We start from the raw sequence: 18,779 nt of genomic DNA, 5'->3' as shown, positions 1-18,779 counted from the left end.
AAACCATTAACAGAAATATGCGAACTGCGTTAAATGATCATAAAGAAGCGACAGATTGCAAGAACTAAGTCATCAGAAGGCAAAATGTGTATTTTCCTTTAGTTTAAAGAAATTATGGCCTCATTAATCCACACGGTTCCATATTATAGCCTACTGGTTTTAAGTTTACAATCACGCATCAGTGCTTTTTATTTTCACTTAACCTCAATTTTTCTAATAGAAATACAGTATGGTATTCTGCCATATGATTGATATAAATTTACTCTTATACACAGGGAACTGGAGATTTATTCATTTTTGAAATCCTAAGCTTTTATCAAGATTGATTTAATTTCTTATATAAGCTCATTTCAAAAGTGAAGGACACAAAATACGCCTTCTCTGCAAATATCCTACTTCTTTGTTCCAGTGCACATATTTGGACGCATGCCTATAAACATCCATACAATCTGAACATTCTTTGTTCAACAGCAGTAAAGAAATGCAAAATTCAGGTCGTGTACAGAATATAATATGAAATGTACAGAAAAGCAATAAAATCTTTACATAAAATTGATAATCAAAAGTATCAGCCAACACAAGGTTCTAATTTTCCGAGATTAAATCAAATTAAATGTAATTAAAAATTACATTTTTTTTTTTTTTTAAATTACATCCCCAAGAATGTAAAAGTTTTGAGTTACTACTGATGTCTTTAGGATAAGATTTCTTGAGCAATAGTTCTTCAGTCATTTTAAAGCTTTGCATCCAACATTGCATCCCTTTATTTGTCAGTGATAACAGGTCTTATGGAGTGATGAATCCTGCCCAGATCCTGAAAAAAAAGAAAGAAAAAAAGAAAAGAGAGAGAAAAAAAGGTTACAAGCTGAGATCACGTGCCCCTCTGTAGAAAAGCGTGATGTTATATCGTGACCCCTGGTGGTAACAAGTGGCATTACAGCCCAGGCTCATAATACAACTTTTCATCAGTTTGCTGCGCTCAGTTGTCCATTGATTTTGTCTTAGCTTACACAAAATAAATAAAAATTTGAAATGACGAATGATTACTTACTGCTTTACACTTATTTTAAGTTAAATTACAGATTAGGCCAAGTTTGACAGCTCTGGAAAATAGGGGCGTGGTTACTCTAAACCAACAGTACCTTTGCTCATTTTTTAGATGTTTTTGCCCTCCCCTATGGGGAGTCACATGGGTACTATCTGCTCTCCCGTGACACTTTGAAGCAAATAACAGACGGGAAACGAGGCGTGACACAATTGATATGTTGTTATTGGGCAGCACATCTTCCACAGACAGCATCCAGCTCTCGGAGCAGCACATCCCCCGTCCACAGGACGACCTGCTGCGGTCACATCTGACGGTCAACTGCTGATCCGGAACATCATCTCTACACCGCCGGGGCATTGTGAAGCGACCAGCCTCAGTGGGGGGGCCCACACAAAATAAGGAGTTTTCAAGCAGGAAGTGGGTGAAGCAACGCAGAGAGAAGCAGCGAGGTAAGCTTGGCAGTTTTCCTGTGTTTATGCGGGGATTTGCACCACGATGCTTCTGGTCTGGTCGCAAACATCAAGGATGTTTGTTTGAATGGCATACAGGAGAATTAAAAAAAAATAAAGCAGAGTGGTCGGCGAGGCGTGGAAACTTCCTGACCTTCACCTCGCAAGGGTAAACAAATACGTCAACGAAGTAGCAAGTGCGCAAATTATTCAGGTTTTCACCATTAAGAATGCCAAACTTTTTTTTTTATACCGCACATGCTCATGCAATTATCCTGTGGAATAAATGGTTATTTATTTTAGTCACTGATCCAAAAAAAAAAACAAAAAAAAACCTTATTAGATCTGACACAGATTATGCCGAGCTGCAGCAGTATCATAAATTCAGTGCGTCATCAGCAGCCTCCTGCGGAACATGCAAGGAGTGTCAGCATCAACAGCAGAGGCAAGTAGTTCTCACTTAACTTCCTCTCTGAAACCACTGCTATGTATTAGGTGATGACAGGGTTAAAAGCTCCTTCCACTTTGTAGCATATCTATGAAGAAAATAAAGCAACATCCTCTCACGTGAGAGTAGGTTTGCTTCATAAATTGATGCTGATTAATAAAAAGTATTCAATTTATAGCCTAATCTCCATCTTGTCCACGTATGCCTTGTGACTGGGTGTGATCACAGTAATGGGGTTATGTCTTGTACATGCTTGTCTGCGTTCTACTTTGGGTTTGCTCTCATGTGACTCATGTAGCTGAACAGAGAAGCTCACCTGCTCCAGCGATGAAAACTGCACCCTTGAGGACTGAATGCTGATAGTTAGAGGACAGCTGAGGCCACCTGAATACAGAAAGATTTGCTTCACAGTTCAGACATCCTCTTCTTTGGTCTGAGTTACTTGTAAAAACAAACAAGCTGCTGTGAATCAGCTGACTGCAAATACCAACCTCAAGTGTGAGTGGGAGCCTTTAATGAAGAATTGTGAGATACGAGCTCTCTCTAAGGGCATCTCAGTGCTTGATCCACTTCTGTCTTGTGTAAAAAAAAATATAAAAATTTTTATTTTTCTTTGTACACTAAAAGGTCATGCAACAATTCTATCTGACTAAGTATTTTAGAAATGATTGCAGGACATGTGCTTCTTGGCACATGACCGTCTCTGTTATTATGATGATCTGGAAGGAGCAAAAGCAATGTGAGGCCAAGACTGTGTCTTTTTGAAAAGTGGGAGAATGTTTAACACAAATTTACTGTACCTGAAAGTGAATTTCATGCATCCATTTTCACAAAAGATCCTCATCCATTCAGCGTGTCTCCTGGGGGAAAAAAGGATAACAATGTGTGAGAAATGAAGCCCCCTTCATTTATTACGACTGTACAGTTTATTGCCTGTCGATACAACAACTGTGATTATTTCTTCCTTTTAGTTTATGGTTATACTTTAAGCTTATAACTGCAGACATATTGTTCTGTCTGTCCTTCATGAAATACTTCCAGAAATGAAGACCAATGGTCAGTCATGCAACTAAAAAATGAGAAATTTGACTAATGTGTTGCATTTGTTTCACTGTCTGTAACTGTTTGCAAACCAATGGTTTTGAAAGCTAAGTTTTATATTTTATCTTGCAGCTGCTCAAAAGTTTAAGTCTCTTAGGTTTCATATTGCAGCAGATGTTTGCAGTTGGTGGCATACCTGTATTGCAGCAAGACAAGCTTAGCGTTTCTTACTACAGACTCATGTTGCTAGGTCTCTAGTATGTGTAGCATGGTATTGTCTTGCTAAAATAAGCAAGCCACTCATTAACAATATGACACTGTGTGACAGCATATCTCCAAAACCTGTATGTGTAATTCAGCATTACCTCTGTTACTTCAATATTAAACTTTCCCTCACAGATATGCAACATTTCCATGCACACAAATGCATCTCCAAACAATCCCAGATGCTGACTTTGTGTTGTGTGTTCATAACAAGGCCTATTTGTTAGACAAATAAAAAATCTGAACAGCAAGCACGTTAGCTGACAATGACTTTCTGAGTTTAGCAGCACAGGATAATGTCCATTTCTAATCCAGTGCTGTCTCAGAGCTTGAACATAACATCCGTTCAGTATGAGTTGGCTCAGCTTTATGACTCCCCAACAGAGATTTCTCCAGGTTCTCAGAATCTTCTAATAATATTATGTATTGTATATCTTGAACTGACACTCACAGACTTGTAAACTCTTAACCATCCTCACTTTTAGAGGATTCAACCTCTTTAGATCGTCGTTCTGATGTGTATCTAGTAATCTGGAGCCTGGCTGAATGTTTGCCTGCAGGGCTTAAGAGTGGAGAGCAATCTGTTTTACACACAAGGCAGCAGAGCAGATGGAGGCGGCTGGAGACCATCCTCTCCAGAAGAAACCCTTTCTAGACAGCAGCAGATTCAGTTCAGTTGTAACATGTCTTTCTTTTTTTTTCTTTTTTTTTAAAATCTATTCTTAATAATTTTCTTTTTCACAGGGTTGTAAAGCTAATCTGAGGCCTCCTCGCAGCAGCCATGTCAAACGAACACACCCCTCTGATCACCTCAGGGGTGTGTGGTCTGACTATGACCACAGCTACATGTGGAGCTGTGAGAGACTCCAGCCAGGAATCCAGCTCTGAAAAACCAAGTCAGGACCCTCGGAGGCTGAACACCTTTTTCGGGGTGATGGTGCCGACCGTCCTTTCCATGTTCAGCATTGTGTTGTTTCTCAGAACAGGTGTGTAAAAGCATGACTGGAGACTTCAGAGATGGAAAAAAAAGGCTCTGGGTTGTAAATGGGGATGTTTGTGTAGTGCATGTACAGTATAACTGAATCATTGTGCAGAAGTGACTCACGGTCGTCTGGTCTCCCTTTACAGGCTTTGTGGTTGGTCATGCGGGGCTGCTGCAGGGTCTGTTAATGGTGGTTGTCGCCTACACCATCATATCTCTTACAATCTTGTCCATCTGTGCAATTTCCACCAATGGTGCCATACAGGGTGGAGGAGCATATTGTATCCTTACCAAGCAAACAGATTTTAGTTATTGAATGTTTTCTTTGTTTTTCTGGAAAGGTTAGTCATTTTGCCGACAGTTTTAATGCTGAATCAAGTCTTAACAACATGAGACCAGATATGATAAGCCGGTCTTTGGGGCCTGAGTTCGGGGGAAGCATTGGTTTGATGTTCTTCCTGGCCAAAGTGTTTGCATGTGGCGAATATGTGCTGGGTCTTGTGGAAGCCATACTTGATATATTTGGTGCAGATCCTGGTAAGTTTGTTTGCTTTTCTTGTTAACTAATTGCACTCACCTGCCTCGCTGTTGATGTTTTGTGCCTTTTTTTTTTCTTCATATTCAGAGTCATCTGTTTCTCATGGGGTGCGGGTGCTTCCTCAGGGTTACTGGTACACAGTGCTGTACTCTTCAGTGGTACTCTTGTTGTGCCTGCTTGTGTGTTTGGTGGGCGCCCACATTTACTCCCGCACCGCCTTCGTCATCCTGCTGGTGGTCACCATATCATTATTGTCCATCTTCATCAGTTCAGCAGCAGTCAAACCTCAGGACTTTGTCATCACTCATCAGGGTCCTGGTAACCAAACCCTCCGCTACAATGCCAGCTACACAGGTTACAGCGCTACCACACTAAGGAACAACCTGGGCCGTGAGTGTTAATACTAATTAGGGATATATAAGCATCTATTTATCATCTGTCCTGATATTACTTTCCTTTATATTTTTTTGCCCCCAGCTGGTTACTCTTTGGACTACAGCACCAACTCTGTCATGTCTTTTTCCACTGTGTTTGCTGTCTTGTTCACCAGCTGCACTGGAATCATGGCTGGAGCCAACATGTCAGGTTACAGCTTGTCAGAATATTCCAAATATAATGCCATTGAACTACAGGATATCAGTACGAATAGCAGCATACGTTTATTTGCTACTAGGGTATAGATTTTAAATAAATAGTCAAAATGTTCAATATTTCTGTTGGGTTTTTTTTAACAAAAAATGTTTTAGTGGAAAATATTGTTTGTTTTGCTTCTCTAAATTTCAAGTTTTCATGTGGGTCACAGACACATTTGCTTGAATATGAGGTCATTTTAGCCAATGACAGTAAAGTATTGCATGTTTATTTTAAAAGGGGTACATTGAGCTGTCGTAGCACAGATTTTCATAATTTATCCAAAGATGCTCATATGTTGCTGCCACATATATGAAAAATGCATATGTGCTGATTTTTTTGCTTTTGTTTTTTACATCTGTGAAGGGGAGCTGAAGACTCCAAGTATTTCCATTCCTAAAGGCACCATCATAGCTGTATTTTACACATTTACAGTCTATGTCCTGCTCTTCATCTTGGCCAGTGCAACATGTGACAGGTCTGAAATGGTTTATAAACACATTTCCGATAGGAACACGTGGATCAACACTCAAATAAGAAATGTGAATTGTAAACATTTTTGGCAAACCTTAAATGGAATATATATTTGTTCTTGTTTTGAGGAACCTTTTGATTCAGGATTATGGGTTTTTCCAACAAATCAACTTATGGCCGCCATTTGTCACTATTGGAATATACTGTGCCTCTTTGTCAGCTGCAATGTGCGCCATGATCGGAGCTTCTCGCATCCTCCATGCTCTCGCTCTGGACAAACTCTTTGGTAAGACTTATAAATTTTTTAATATTAATTCCTTTTTTACATTTTGATGACTTTCCTAAAAGATTTGTGTTTTGTTCACAGGGTTGCCATTAGCCCCAGCTGCCATCACATCGAACTCTGGGAATCCTTGGATGGCAGTTCTGTACACTTGGGGCCTTGCACAGGTGAGTTTCTGCAGCATGCAGTTATGTAAATGGTAAATTGGGAACATGGTAAACTTAAAAAGGCACCTATTTAAGCCTGAACTCCCTATGTTACTCTCATTGTGTATTATTATACATATTTTCTCAATATACGATGCCCAAAGAACACATCAACACACTGAGGAGCTGGAGATTGACTTTCAGACCTTCCAGATGCCAGACGGAAGGTCCTTTGGTTTCCTGACATAACTTGTGGGTGTGTTTGTGTTTCAGTGTGTGGTGTTTGCAGGGCAGCTTAATAATGTGGCAAGTCTGGTGACTGTTTTTTACCTGCTTGCCTACGCTGCAGTCGACCTGGCCTGTTTAGCTCTTGAGTGGGCTTCTGCACCAAACTTCAGGTAAGATTTGTTACTGTTTTCTCTGTAACCTCAAAAAGATAGAACCTCATCATTGCTTTTTTAAAGAAGAAATTACAGTAACATGTTACTGTAATGGGAGGTAAATCCTTAATACACTTACTGTACATGTACTTGAATAATAAGGAAAAGTAAAGTAGGCTTTGTAATTGAATTAGTTGAAAACCTTGAACTTATGATGCAAAGTTCTCTGCCATCTAGTCTGGAGCATTGGTTCTGTCTCACTCTTTGTCTTGCTCTGTCTCTGTTTTGCTCATTTATATTTATGACTCTAAAACTAGCCGTCAAACTATTTTTGAGGGGGGAAAAAATATAAGAAGCTTCTGCTCCACTGTGATGCCAAGTTGATTGTTTTGTATTGCAAATGTCATAAAAAATATTTAACAGTTTGCAGAATTTTCAATCCATCACTTCAGACATTAGGGGTGGTCAACTCTGGTCCACAAGAGCTGCGATCCTACAAGTGTTCAGAGTTTCCCTGCTGCAACACACCTGTTTTAAATCAATGAGAAATTAGCATTTCCAGTTGACTAAGCATGCTAGGATCTGGCCTACATAAATAGTCTATGCTTTATTTAACTGAGGGTTGCTGTGCAGCTACAATGCTAACAAATCATCTTAAAAAGTAACCTTCGTTTCAGTTTCTCTACATCTCTTTCGTGTCTTTGTGTTTCACAGGCCGACCTTCCAGCTGTTCTCCTGGCACACCTGCCTGCTGGGTATTCTCAGCTGTCTGGTCATGATGTTCGTCATTAACCCAGTGTACTCTTCAGGCAGCATCGTCCTCCTGTTGCTGCTGCTTCTTTTCCTTCACTACAGATCGCCCACCAGCAGCTGGGGCTACATTAGCCAGGCTCTCATTTTCCATCAGGTATCCGCACACGCGTACACGTGCATGTCTGATATGAACAGTTTTTCAATGATGCTCTTTTTCTTTGTCGCCTGTTGTTAAGGTACGGAAGTATCTGTTGATGCTGGATGTGAGGAAGGACCATGTGAAGTTTTGGAGACCGCAGGTGTTGTTGATGGTGTCTAACCCACGCTCCTCCTGTCAGCTCATCCTGTTTGTAAACCAGCTGAAGAAAGGAGGACTGTATGTGTTAGGTCATGTGCAGCTGGGAGATCTGGGTAATGCTCAGTGGGTTATTTGTTGTTTCCATCTGCAACTAATAGTATTTTATTATTATCTTATGAATTTATTTCCTTTGCAGTGACATCCTTTACTGATATTAATTTTGCACATTGTGGAAAAACTGTCATCCTGATTCGGTGTGTGATTTATTGTTTAACTCAAATTCCATGTGTGATGCTCTGCAAGTTGGGCAGGCATGTAGACCACACCTTACTTCTGGAACTGTCATGTATCTGGAAGTGTTTTTCATCTCTGACTCTCTAAACATCTGGATCTTCTGCAATATTTTGTTGTTAAAAGTCTACACTCACAAATATGCAAGAGAGTAACACTGATGTAAATATTTCTATTGAGAAATAAATTTTAAATTGCAGTTTATCAGCAGCATAAAGTACATTTTTAAAGCTTGAAAAGATTGTCAAACATATTAAAATACAGCTGAACTTAGAAAGTCCAAAAGATTTTACCCAAACTGTTTTTACCTTGAATTTCCTTTTTCCAAAAAATATTTAATTAACCTTACATGAATTATTTTGGGATATTTAACATGAATTTGAAGCGTTTGGCAGATTGTTATAGAATAACTAGATAGAAATTAAATAAATAAAAATAAATAAATAAAAAAACAGTATAAATACTTTTACTTGCTCCAAGTAACGTGAAGCTCTTCTCATCAATTGCACTCTATTAAATAAAAGCTCAATTCATGATTTTATCTTACAGTAATTCAGATATGTTCAGTAAAGTAATTTCTGCCATCTTTGTGTTGCAGACACCCTGCCATCAGACCCAGTCCAACAGCAGTACAACTTCTGGCTCAGCCTAGTCGATAAACTTGGAGTGAAGGCCTTTGTAGACCTGACGCTCTCTCCCTCAGTCAGACAAGGAACTCAGCACCTGCTGCGCATCACAGGCCTCGGTAAATTTAGTTTTTTTCCTCAATATGTTTCCCACATTCAGTACAGATTACCAGTTTGCTTTGCCATATTGAATCATGCACATTCTGATGTTTATTTCTCTACAAGGTGGCATGAAGCCCAACATGCTGATACTGGGTTACTATGACAGCTGCACTCCTGATGACTTCTTCTTGCAAGACTCTGCCTTCTGTCATTCATCAGTGGGACAGGGCAGTGAGGGGGAATATAATTTTGGAGTTGACTTGCCATCATTGCAGGCCCATTTTCCCCCTGTTCGACATGTTGAGAGTCCTCGATGGCTGTCACCAGAGGAGTATGTTGGCATAATATCTGACGCCCTTAAAATGAATAAAAATGTTTGTCTTGGTCGATACTTCTTCCAGCTGCAGGGAGAATGTAAAGGCAGCAAAGTTGACGGATCAGAACGGACTATAGATGTGTGGCCTCTTAACCTGCTCCAGCCAGGCAACAGTGACTATCAGGATGTGTGCAGCCTTTTTCTGCTGCAGATGGCCTGTGTTCTCAACATGTCTAGCAAATGGCGCTATGCAAGAATGAGAATCTTCCTGAATGTGGAAAGCGGCTCGTGTGACCAGGGCTGGGTGGTGAATGAAGAGACATTTAGAGAGCTGCTGAAGAAGCTGAGAATCAGGGCGTCCATAAAGATCGTGCCGTGGGACTCTGTGGTGCAGCACCACTCTCTGCCAAAGGGGGAGCCCTCTGCAACGTCAATACAGGTTTTATCAGAGCACTTCTTGTCTGCGGTGAACAGCATGTTGATGGAGCACAGCTCACAAGCGGCTGTGCGCTTCCTGTATTTACCCCGGCCTCCTGCTCATCGCAGCCAATCGCAGCAGTACTTGGCTCAGCTGGAAGCTGTGACCAACGGTTTGGGGCCAACACTCTTGATTCATGGTGTCACCCCAGTGACATACACCGATCTCTGAGCATGTGCTTGTATTGATGAGGTTTGTTCATTTGATATTATACATGCAAGTATTGTTTACTTAAATATAAGTAAAATGAAATTAACAATTTATTTAATTTATTTTAAATAAATATTACTGTACTGTATTTAGAACTTGTTACTGTAGCTTTTTTGTGTCAGAAATTGAGCGAAGTCCCACTTTGAGTTTTTGCATATAGATAGAATATTTTCCTGTTTTTATTATATACTTGAAATTTGGGATTAAACCAAGCTATAGTTGTTATGTTGAAGGAACCTTTTTTTTTCCCTTTGCATTAGCTATAAGTCTGCCTGCCACAGAAATATATAGACAGAAATAAACCTGTCAAAACACTAGAGCAGAAACAGTTTATTTGAGCAACACAGATGCTAGGAATACCAAATATAAAAATGTCTACATATAATTTAAGGAATGAAATGATGAAGACTGTAATCTTTTTGATAAGTGGAAACCTAAATCTTCTTGTTTTTTCTTTTTTTTCTTTTTTTTTTTTTTTAAACTGCTTTGTCTTTTATTTCTGTTGGTTGCTGGACCATCTGATCCAAAGAATTTCTGTTCTCATCTTCACACACTTGTACAACCATGTTGTCTTTAGGCTTTTCAGTGTCATTCTACTCTGTGTACACATAGGGATCTAATTTACCCATTTGACCTCTCAGAGCAGCATTAAATGATGCTGCGTTAACATAAAACAGTGGATTGAATTTTTGAACTTCAGAGTACAGATTATATAATTATACCAGAAAGGATAATGATGATGGTGACATATTACTCCAGTTAGGTCATTTTCTCAGACCAAAGCGGGACAAACAAATAAAAAAACTTATATTTTTACACAATTTTGAATAATGAAGAAAGATCCTTGCACTTTCAGTTGTTTTTGCTGAAAACTATATTGCCCAACTTAAGTGCTTAATAAGGAAGCTTCAAAGGACTCTTGTTCATTGCAGATGTAAATTTAAACCAAATGTTTAACGGGATTAAAAACATTGTACAACATAAGCACTGTTTCTTTTCAATTTTGTGACTTAAATTTTAAGATAATTAAAACTACATGCAGACAAAATTATATAAGCTATTTGTTGGTCTTCAAAACAACATGACTCATCCTCCTTTGTGCTGAGCCTTTCCTTTTCCTTACACACTCCTCATTCATATTTTCTTGTTTTTGAAAGTTTTCGCAGTCTGCTGATGAAAAATGTTGACATGCGAAGCCAGTCAGGCAAGAGTAATGCGAGAGCCACGCTCTGTAGGGATAATGAGGGGGGAATTGTTAAGATTTTGCAACCGAAGATTTGAAAGAAATTACAGTGTACCTTTGCTCTAACCTGCAGTGTGTGAGACAGACAGCCGCTGGTATAGCTGGAGTGACCCACGGTGTTCACAGCCTCATGGACAAAAGCTGATGCGCTCTTCACAATAGAGCTGACTTTCATGTTGTGAGTCATGTTGGTGGACACCATGAGGGGGGCCACACACTGAGGAAATATTACCAAGAAGTTGAATAAACAACATTTCTTTAACATGATGCATGAAACGAGCAGCAAAGACAAACATTTGTTTCTAAGCTGCATTGATTGTTCAACTTCAGTTTTTTTTTTTCTCCTAAAAGACTCTTTGATTTTCTGCCCATCCAACAGTGTCTGTAGATGTGTTGGAAAGTATCACTAAGTGGAAGGAAAAGGCCCAAACATCGACTCATCATCACAGTGTATAGACCTGACTCATCCTGATGACAGAATCTGCTTCATCTAAAGAAAGGAGCTCCAAAACATGTAAAAACTCTGCTACACAACTCTTAACATGTGAATGCATCTTTACCATTTATAAACAAAAACTTACAACTCACTTTTCAACACCTAAGAAAACAGAAGTCTGGATAAGCAGCAGAAAATAGATGGATGGGCTTAATTCAAGATATTAGGATTATCATGAACTGATCGCTGAGAATCTGTATCCATAAACCTAACTAATGTTTCAGCACCCCTCCACACTGCCTTGTCTTGTACTTTAAAATCCAAACACATTTGTATTTCTACTGATCTGTCTACAGTTTTTTTTTGTTTTTTTTTGCGTGAGGTAATGATATTTAAACTTAGTCAATACATCAATACAATTAGACTGTTTCTTTTAGAAAATATGAGAGCACATTTGCTTCAATTTTTGATACAGTTGTAGTTGAAGATTAACAGCTGAAGTATAATGAATCAAGCTGAAAGTATATTTGCAGTTGGCTGAGATTTTGATTTGCCTTGCACATCTTAGAACAAGGCATGTGACGCTTACCTGCACATGAATTCCTTTAGATTTGTACTCTGCATGCAGACACTGGGAGAAATATGTCACAAACACCTTTAAAAAATACAGAAAATGAGCAGAAAAGTGAATAAGTTACTTGTACTTATGTCAGAACTATTATAATGTATGCATGTAAATACTATAAAAAAAAAACAAACAATAATTTAGCCCCATTTTAGAATATGAAATACTTTGGTGGCAGAATACATGGCTAGCAAAGGCTGTGGACGGGCACCCATTTCAGATGAGATATTGATGATCAAGCCTGTCTTTCTGAGGAGAGGATGAAACACAAACAATCATAAATCTATGCTCATCCCATTATCACCCTTTACCATTAATAAATGTGTAAGTACCTTTCCACCATGCCTGGAAGAACCAGTCTTGTCATCTGAGTTCAGAAAACATAACAGATCATCATTAGCACATATTTGTATGAAGCAGTGTGCACAAGTGAATGTTGAATATGAAAAAAACAAACAAACAAGAAAAAAAAATCATACAGTAAACAGAGCGAGGCTTCTTACCTGAGAGACAGACAGCGTGTTGCAATTAATTATCTGAGAGATGGTCTGTTCAGAATAAACACAGAGGTAAAACAATTCAGGGACAAACGAGATTTCGAACAACACAAGTCAATTACAAGACTTCTAAAAATGACATTTAAAACAAATAACTTACCTGTTCAATTTCTGGCATTTCTAGAAAATAGGCAAAATGGTCGGAACAGGTCATCCCCACGTTGTTGACTGTATGGTTTACAAAGACACAAACAAAACCTCTTGTTATGAAGTTAATTGCTGAACTAATTTTAGATTACACTATTATTCTAATGTCTTTTCATTCATTTATTTAAATAAACAATTGAACATAATAAACATAAGATAAGGGGGGAAAGTAAATGCAGGTAGAGTTACTATTACTGATCATTCACATCTGTTGTCCTTTAGCAGGTAATGGACAATCCTTCAACATTAAAATAACAATGTACAAACAAAAAAGCAAAGTGTCCAGTTTAACCAGGCCTTTCCTTTCAGCATAGCTATGAATTAGCATTGCTTTAGATTAACTTATCTTAGTTTAAATTAGCTTGGCACATAATTTAGTTGGTCAAAGGAGAAAAAAAGACTGGGTTACTACTAACAACAAACCACAGTCTTGTTTTTACTGTCTGATTATTTGTGTTAGTAAAAGGTGTGGCATATGCTAATGTGTTAAACAATAAACCTAGGGCCAGTTTGTGCAATTCATTGCTCAACTTTTCTCTGCCTTGTTAGCTTTTATACTATCTTTCTGTCAGCCAGGCAAAGCTGCCAGTGGTTCAAGATTTTTACTGTATGAACTCAAATCTTATTGTGCTTCTGTTAAATAATAAACACTTTACAAAGATTGCTTGTACATGTGTGGTTTAAATGTTCCACTCACAAAACTTCACAGTTTCTCAATAATTTGTACTAAAACCGAGTCTCTAAACACATATATTTTAAAAGAAATACTTGCAAGAGTGCTTTTCCTCTTTTACCAAGAATTCCAATCTCGAGGCCTTGAAGGTCCTTGTCTATAGCAGGGTAAATGCTGCCGCCAGCCGTGAAGTCTGCTTGGATGGTGTGTGTGTGTCTTCCATACTTACTCTCTGTGTGAAACAAATGATACTTGAATTATTTCAGTAATGCTGTTACACACTAGTAAGACACAGGTAAGTAAAATGTGTTTACTGTCATGAGCACAGAACAGCAGAGAATACTTATCTGACATTGACTCACCAATTTCTTTGGCAACCATTCTGAGCTTATCATTAGATCTGCCTATCAACACAACATCCAGACCTCTCTGTGCCAGCTGAGGGAGACATGCAGACAGACATGGTGTGTAACTAAACTTAATTAACATGAGGCTATCATTAAAATACCTTTGTGTGAAAATTTCATTGTTTTAAGCATCACAAAAGTGAAAGAGAAAACCTGGAGACTCACCTCACAGGCATAAGCCTTACCAATACCAGACGTGGCACCTGTCACAACTGCACAGATGACAGTGCACAGATATGTTTGATGTTTGCATGTCAGCATTTGTTAGGGTAATTAAAACATATATAATTGCATAATATGATCAATTTATAGTAATAATCTATTTTGATAGATCACAATCAAGTAAGAAAACATGTGAAAATTTGCCAAGAACCCCATTTTGCCAACATTTTACAGTTATTCATTTAAGTGAATTACTGCTGAAATGCTCCCATTCAGAATGTAGAAGTAATGTCAACAGATATCAAGGTTCACCAATTAGTTCTCCATATGTAAATGGTAAATTGTCTTGTTTAGGAGAAAAGTGGGAAGACTACAGAGAAATAGAGTAGAGAGGAAAAGTGAACAGAAACATTCGTAGACAAATAGTAGACGGAAATACCCCATTAAGTAGGAATGCAAACAAAAAGTTTTAATTACACTAGCTTCACAGAGACGAAGCCTGGTGTGCTCATTTAATAATGAAAAGCAGTTTTCTAAGTTTAAATCTAGTCTTATCCCTGGAAAAATTTCTAATCTCAATAATCTGTTTTTATCACCACACTGACATGAGACAATAGAGTTAGATTGTAGTCTGACTAAAATCTCCACCTGCCATGATTGATATGAGCACAATAAAAAATCTGAGCAACAGTTACTTGCATTTCATTGTGTGAACAATTTGTTCAGCACCCAACAATTCAAAAGGGACACCTGTCTCCTTTTTTGTTTTGCTTATATAGGCAGTCTGCATGACAACATGAAATATAATACTGACTTACCTGCCCATTTTCCATATTTCCTTAAATCTGCTTGCCAGTACTCTGATAAGAAGAACTCTCTGAATCCACACCAACATCTCCAGGTGAATTTCAATAGGTACAAAGCAATTGTTATACCCCCAAAGAGGGCCAGCATGTTAGTGAATGACATCTTGCAGCAAAGTTCCTGACTTGGCAGGATTTCTTTGTTTCACGGTGCACTGATGTCTAGTAGGTGTTTAGTCCTAAATATATAGTAGTTGAATTTTTTTCTTTTCTTTTTCTATCCTTTGCTCCTCCTCACATTGCTCCACCCCTTGCTATTTTGCTGTTGTCAAGTAAATCAAAGTGGCACACAGTTAACCCCCCTCAAGCCCTTTTCTAAAAGTGTGCTGCTCTCAGGGATTTTTGATATGATGAGTTCACTGACACAGACGGTCTGTGTAACCAATAAGAACATCCTAAAGCTTCATCCACAAGTACATTGATCTGAAGAAGTGCTGAAGTGCACCTTTAAAAACTCTGTAGGAGTTTAGCATGAGGTCACAACTGCAAATTCATATACCCTGTCCTCATTGTGAGTGCACTGCTTGCATCTAATCACAAAAGCTTGAAACAAAACTATGATTTGTAAAGTGGTGATAAAAACAACAACATAGACGTGGATGTGACACAGTATTTCTGACAAATCTCTGTTACTGTCACAATCTGTCAGGTTTTTATGTCAGTAAAAACAGTCCTATCCTTTCATGTAGAAACAGTGCCTGTACGTTTATAGACTGATAATACTCTTGATTAAAGCACTGAGTGATAAGATTTGTGATAATCTACAAATGGCCTTTTTTAATCTTTGAACAAAGGCAAGGAACTACAAAAGGTTGCTTTCGAGTCTCTGTCATCCTTGTCATGGTAATCCTTTGAGCTTCGACTAAAGCACTGCTTTTTCTTGTTTTGTTTAGGAATAATCACCTCACTAGGACCTATAATGTATGTTTGACTGTCCTTCCCAAACATCTTCGTGTTGGTTCTTGCAAGAACAAAAACAAAAAACAAACAAACAAAAAAAAACAAAACGTACTTGGCAGTGGAGCAACTTACAGTTAACAATGTCTTCAATCAACTACCCCGTGTACAGGTGAGTAAATGACACACGTGACCTTAAAAGCTCCCCAAAAAGAAACAGTCTTTCAACAATGTGTAAGCTAAACACACAACTAACTAGTTGGAAACTGAAGAAGCTTCAAAGATCAACAAAAACGAAGTTCAGCTTCCTGTGGTCAAACTTTTACGATAACCGCTAGAGGGCGCTGCAGGACCTTAAGAGGTCAAACATGAACCGAGGTTTGACAGAATGGCACAGCATCCTGTAGCAAGAAGAGCTGCTCAGGTGGGACATGCTAATATCTCAGTGTGATTCTAAATTAATACTCACAGAAACATACTCTCAAATAATTTATACCAGCAAGTTTAGGATTTTTCCTTGTTTTAACACGCCTGTTTATCCACTGTGCAGAACTCTACAACAAGCTGTTGAATTTATTTTATATGAAAGACGTCTGTTGAAGTAAAGACAGTGGGCTGAATCTATCCATTCCTTAGTTATATTCTGTATTTGTCAAAAAAAAAAATGTGTAAAGGTGTTATATTATTTTGATGAAAATGAAATAAAAATAACTTTTTGTAATACTTGTTAAAAGGTCATATGAAAAGGTAAAGAAAGGTAAAGAAATAGTTTTACAGCCTTGCTTAGGTAAAGCTGCTATAAGTCTCATTAATACTTTTTAAATAAATAGATATCTATTTCCAATGTTATCAAACATCACATATATCCATGCATGCTTTACATTGACATGGTTGTCAGGGTATACATCCAGTAGAACAGTAATTCTCAATCCAGGTCTTCAGGACCCACTAACCTGCATGTATTAGATATTCCCTCCTTATAAAGCTATTTGCAATCCTGTTAATGAGATATAGATACCCTGCCCTGCATGTTTCAGATCAGATGGTTGCATACTTTGACATATCTGGATGAAATGAATGTCATTTGACATATCATCCAGATATGTCAAAGTATGCAACCATCTGATCTGAAACATGCAGGGCAGGGCATCTATAGCAGCAGGACTGAGAAACACTGCTCTGGAGGAGAGTGCAGTGTTCCAAGTTCATTGTTCAGTTACACTATTAGTTTTATACAATAGCAAAGATTGTGAAGGTGGACTTCCCTGCATTTGTCTTTCTTTGCTCTTTATTCTAAATGTATAGATTTGTAACATTATTATTATCACTGATTTGTGCTACTCTTTGTTTTTCTCGGCAGGTATCCCTGGCTTTGAATTATTGTTTTAGTTTACTCCTCCATCCTGTCCTCTTCACGCCCCAACCAGTGAAGGCAGTTTCTCTGTGAGATAATAAAGTATATTTCATTTCATTTTATTTCATTCATGGATCTGGTTCTTCCTGGTTCTGGTTTCTTTCAGTTTAGAGGTACGTTGTTCCTTTCCACTTTGTCCTTGCTCAGGATGTGGACTGAATCAAAGAAAGGATTTGATACTATCTGTTGGTTCTCTCAGCCTGATAGTTCTATTTTATGGATAGGCTAAAATGAACACAGTCGTTATGAATTGGACTAATGTGGATGATATTTTCGATTAAATCAAAGTTGAACTACAATGAACTACATTAGAACAAACTGTATCTGTAAAAGTGCCTTAAAATGACTGTGTTGTGAAGTGTTGCTTTATATATGAAGGTGATCTGAATTTAACTGAAACTGAATTAGTTTAAATTCAATTGGAAAATTAAAAAATAAATAAACATGGTAGTAATAACAATGATAAAACTGACAATGAAGTTTTAAAAGCACTTGATGCAATTAAAAGATTCAGGACAATCGATGTCTCTGAAACAAATTTCTTTAGCAGACGTTGTGATCATAAAAAAACAAACAAAACAAAAACATTTAAAAAAAACTTGACCAACATGTCAACATTTAAAATTGTGTTTGTTTTATTCATGGTTTTATTTACTTGCATTTTGATTCAGTCACCATTCCAACTTTTATGGAAATATCTCATGATGTGCTGCATGCATGCCTTTCTTTGTTCCTCTTTGCTATTGTCTGGGGTACCAGCATCCAGATTAAACTCTCTTAGGCCAGTGTTTGCGGACAGTGACAGACGGTCTCCTATTACATTGTTTAGGATTACACTGAATAACAGTCTCAAATGCTTTTCAGAGAAGATTCCCTGCTTTCCTACATGCCGTTGATCCGGTGATCCTGGAAAGAGTGAGTGAGTGATGTCACCTTAGGAGGCTGCCAAATTAATTCACCTGATTAATTAAGTTGGGTCAAGGAGGATACAAATATCTTAAGCTCCTTCATCGCTCCTCCCACAGCTAACCCCCAATGATCTATTGATTTACATTGAAAGTTATAAGTAAATATAAGTTTTCTGCGACAGATGTTTTAGCTATTAATCACACTTTACAAATTGTATGAGCATGTACTTACAAGATACAGACTGGTAAAAGAGTCTGTAGATCAAAGGTGCTGACTGCCTCACTGCTATGGGCCAAGCTGCTTCTTCCTTGCTGGTTTGGCTGTGCATCTGACCTTGCTTTAGAGTGATCTCTGTCAGTGCCATTAACCGTTTCACTAAGAGGCTTGCATGCAGCAGATCAGTTTAGCAAGCCCTCACCTGACTAATCTGATTACTGTAACAAGTCCTCTAGCAATGTAAAATACAGGATAAAAAAGAACAAAACAATCTTTACATATACAATATAATTGTCATCCAATGGGAAGTTAAGTGTTCGACAATAATTTGTGAGGATATTTGTTGTATGACCCTCATCCCCACCCCTTTAATTCGTGGGGATTGTCTTTTTTCCCATAGGCTTTAAATTCCAGCTGCAGGGTCACAAGAGCTACTTTCAGTAGCTTACTAGAGATAATGTAGTAGATATTTT

The 18,779-nt window shown here is 38.1% G+C and overlaps 2 protein-coding genes across 2 annotated transcripts; one reads left to right on the top strand and one right to left on the bottom strand.

The window, feature by feature from the left end:
* Positions 1-1,410: 1,410 nt before the first annotated feature.
* slc12a9 (solute carrier family 12 member 9) lies at positions 1,411-9,718 on the top strand (the record flags this gene model as incomplete). The annotated part of the gene is made up of 14 exons (XM_079248191.1): positions 1,411-1,497; positions 3,995-4,236; positions 4,379-4,513; positions 4,632-4,769; positions 4,858-5,160; positions 5,248-5,355; positions 5,767-5,878; positions 6,003-6,160; positions 6,242-6,324; positions 6,577-6,701; positions 7,398-7,590; positions 7,673-7,847; positions 8,624-8,770; positions 8,877-9,718. Exons 2-14 carry the CDS (start codon positions 4,032-4,034, stop codon positions 9,716-9,718), a joined length of 2,724 nt encoding a protein of 907 aa, XP_079104317.1. The 5' UTR covers positions 1,411-1,497; positions 3,995-4,031.
* A 1,169-nt stretch (positions 9,719-10,887) lies between these two features.
* hsd20b2 (hydroxysteroid (20-beta) dehydrogenase 2) lies at positions 10,888-14,976 on the bottom strand (the record flags this gene model as incomplete). The annotated part of the gene is made up of 10 exons (XM_079247424.1): positions 10,888-11,217; positions 12,026-12,091; positions 12,229-12,310; positions 12,394-12,428; positions 12,565-12,609; positions 12,719-12,786; positions 13,560-13,670; positions 13,801-13,876; positions 14,011-14,057; positions 14,826-14,976. 10 exons carry the CDS (start codon positions 14,974-14,976, stop codon positions 10,888-10,890), a joined length of 1,011 nt encoding a protein of 336 aa, XP_079103550.1.
* Positions 14,977-18,779: the final 3,803 nt, after the last annotated feature.

This window comes from Telmatherina bonti (assembly GCF_933228915.1).
Source record: "Telmatherina bonti genome assembly, chromosome: 10".
Taxonomy (NCBI): domain Eukaryota; kingdom Metazoa; phylum Chordata; class Actinopteri; order Atheriniformes; family Telmatherinidae; genus Telmatherina; species Telmatherina bonti.
The sequence above is the reverse complement of the archived record's forward strand: the minus strand, read 5'-3'. Positions and strand labels throughout refer to the sequence as shown.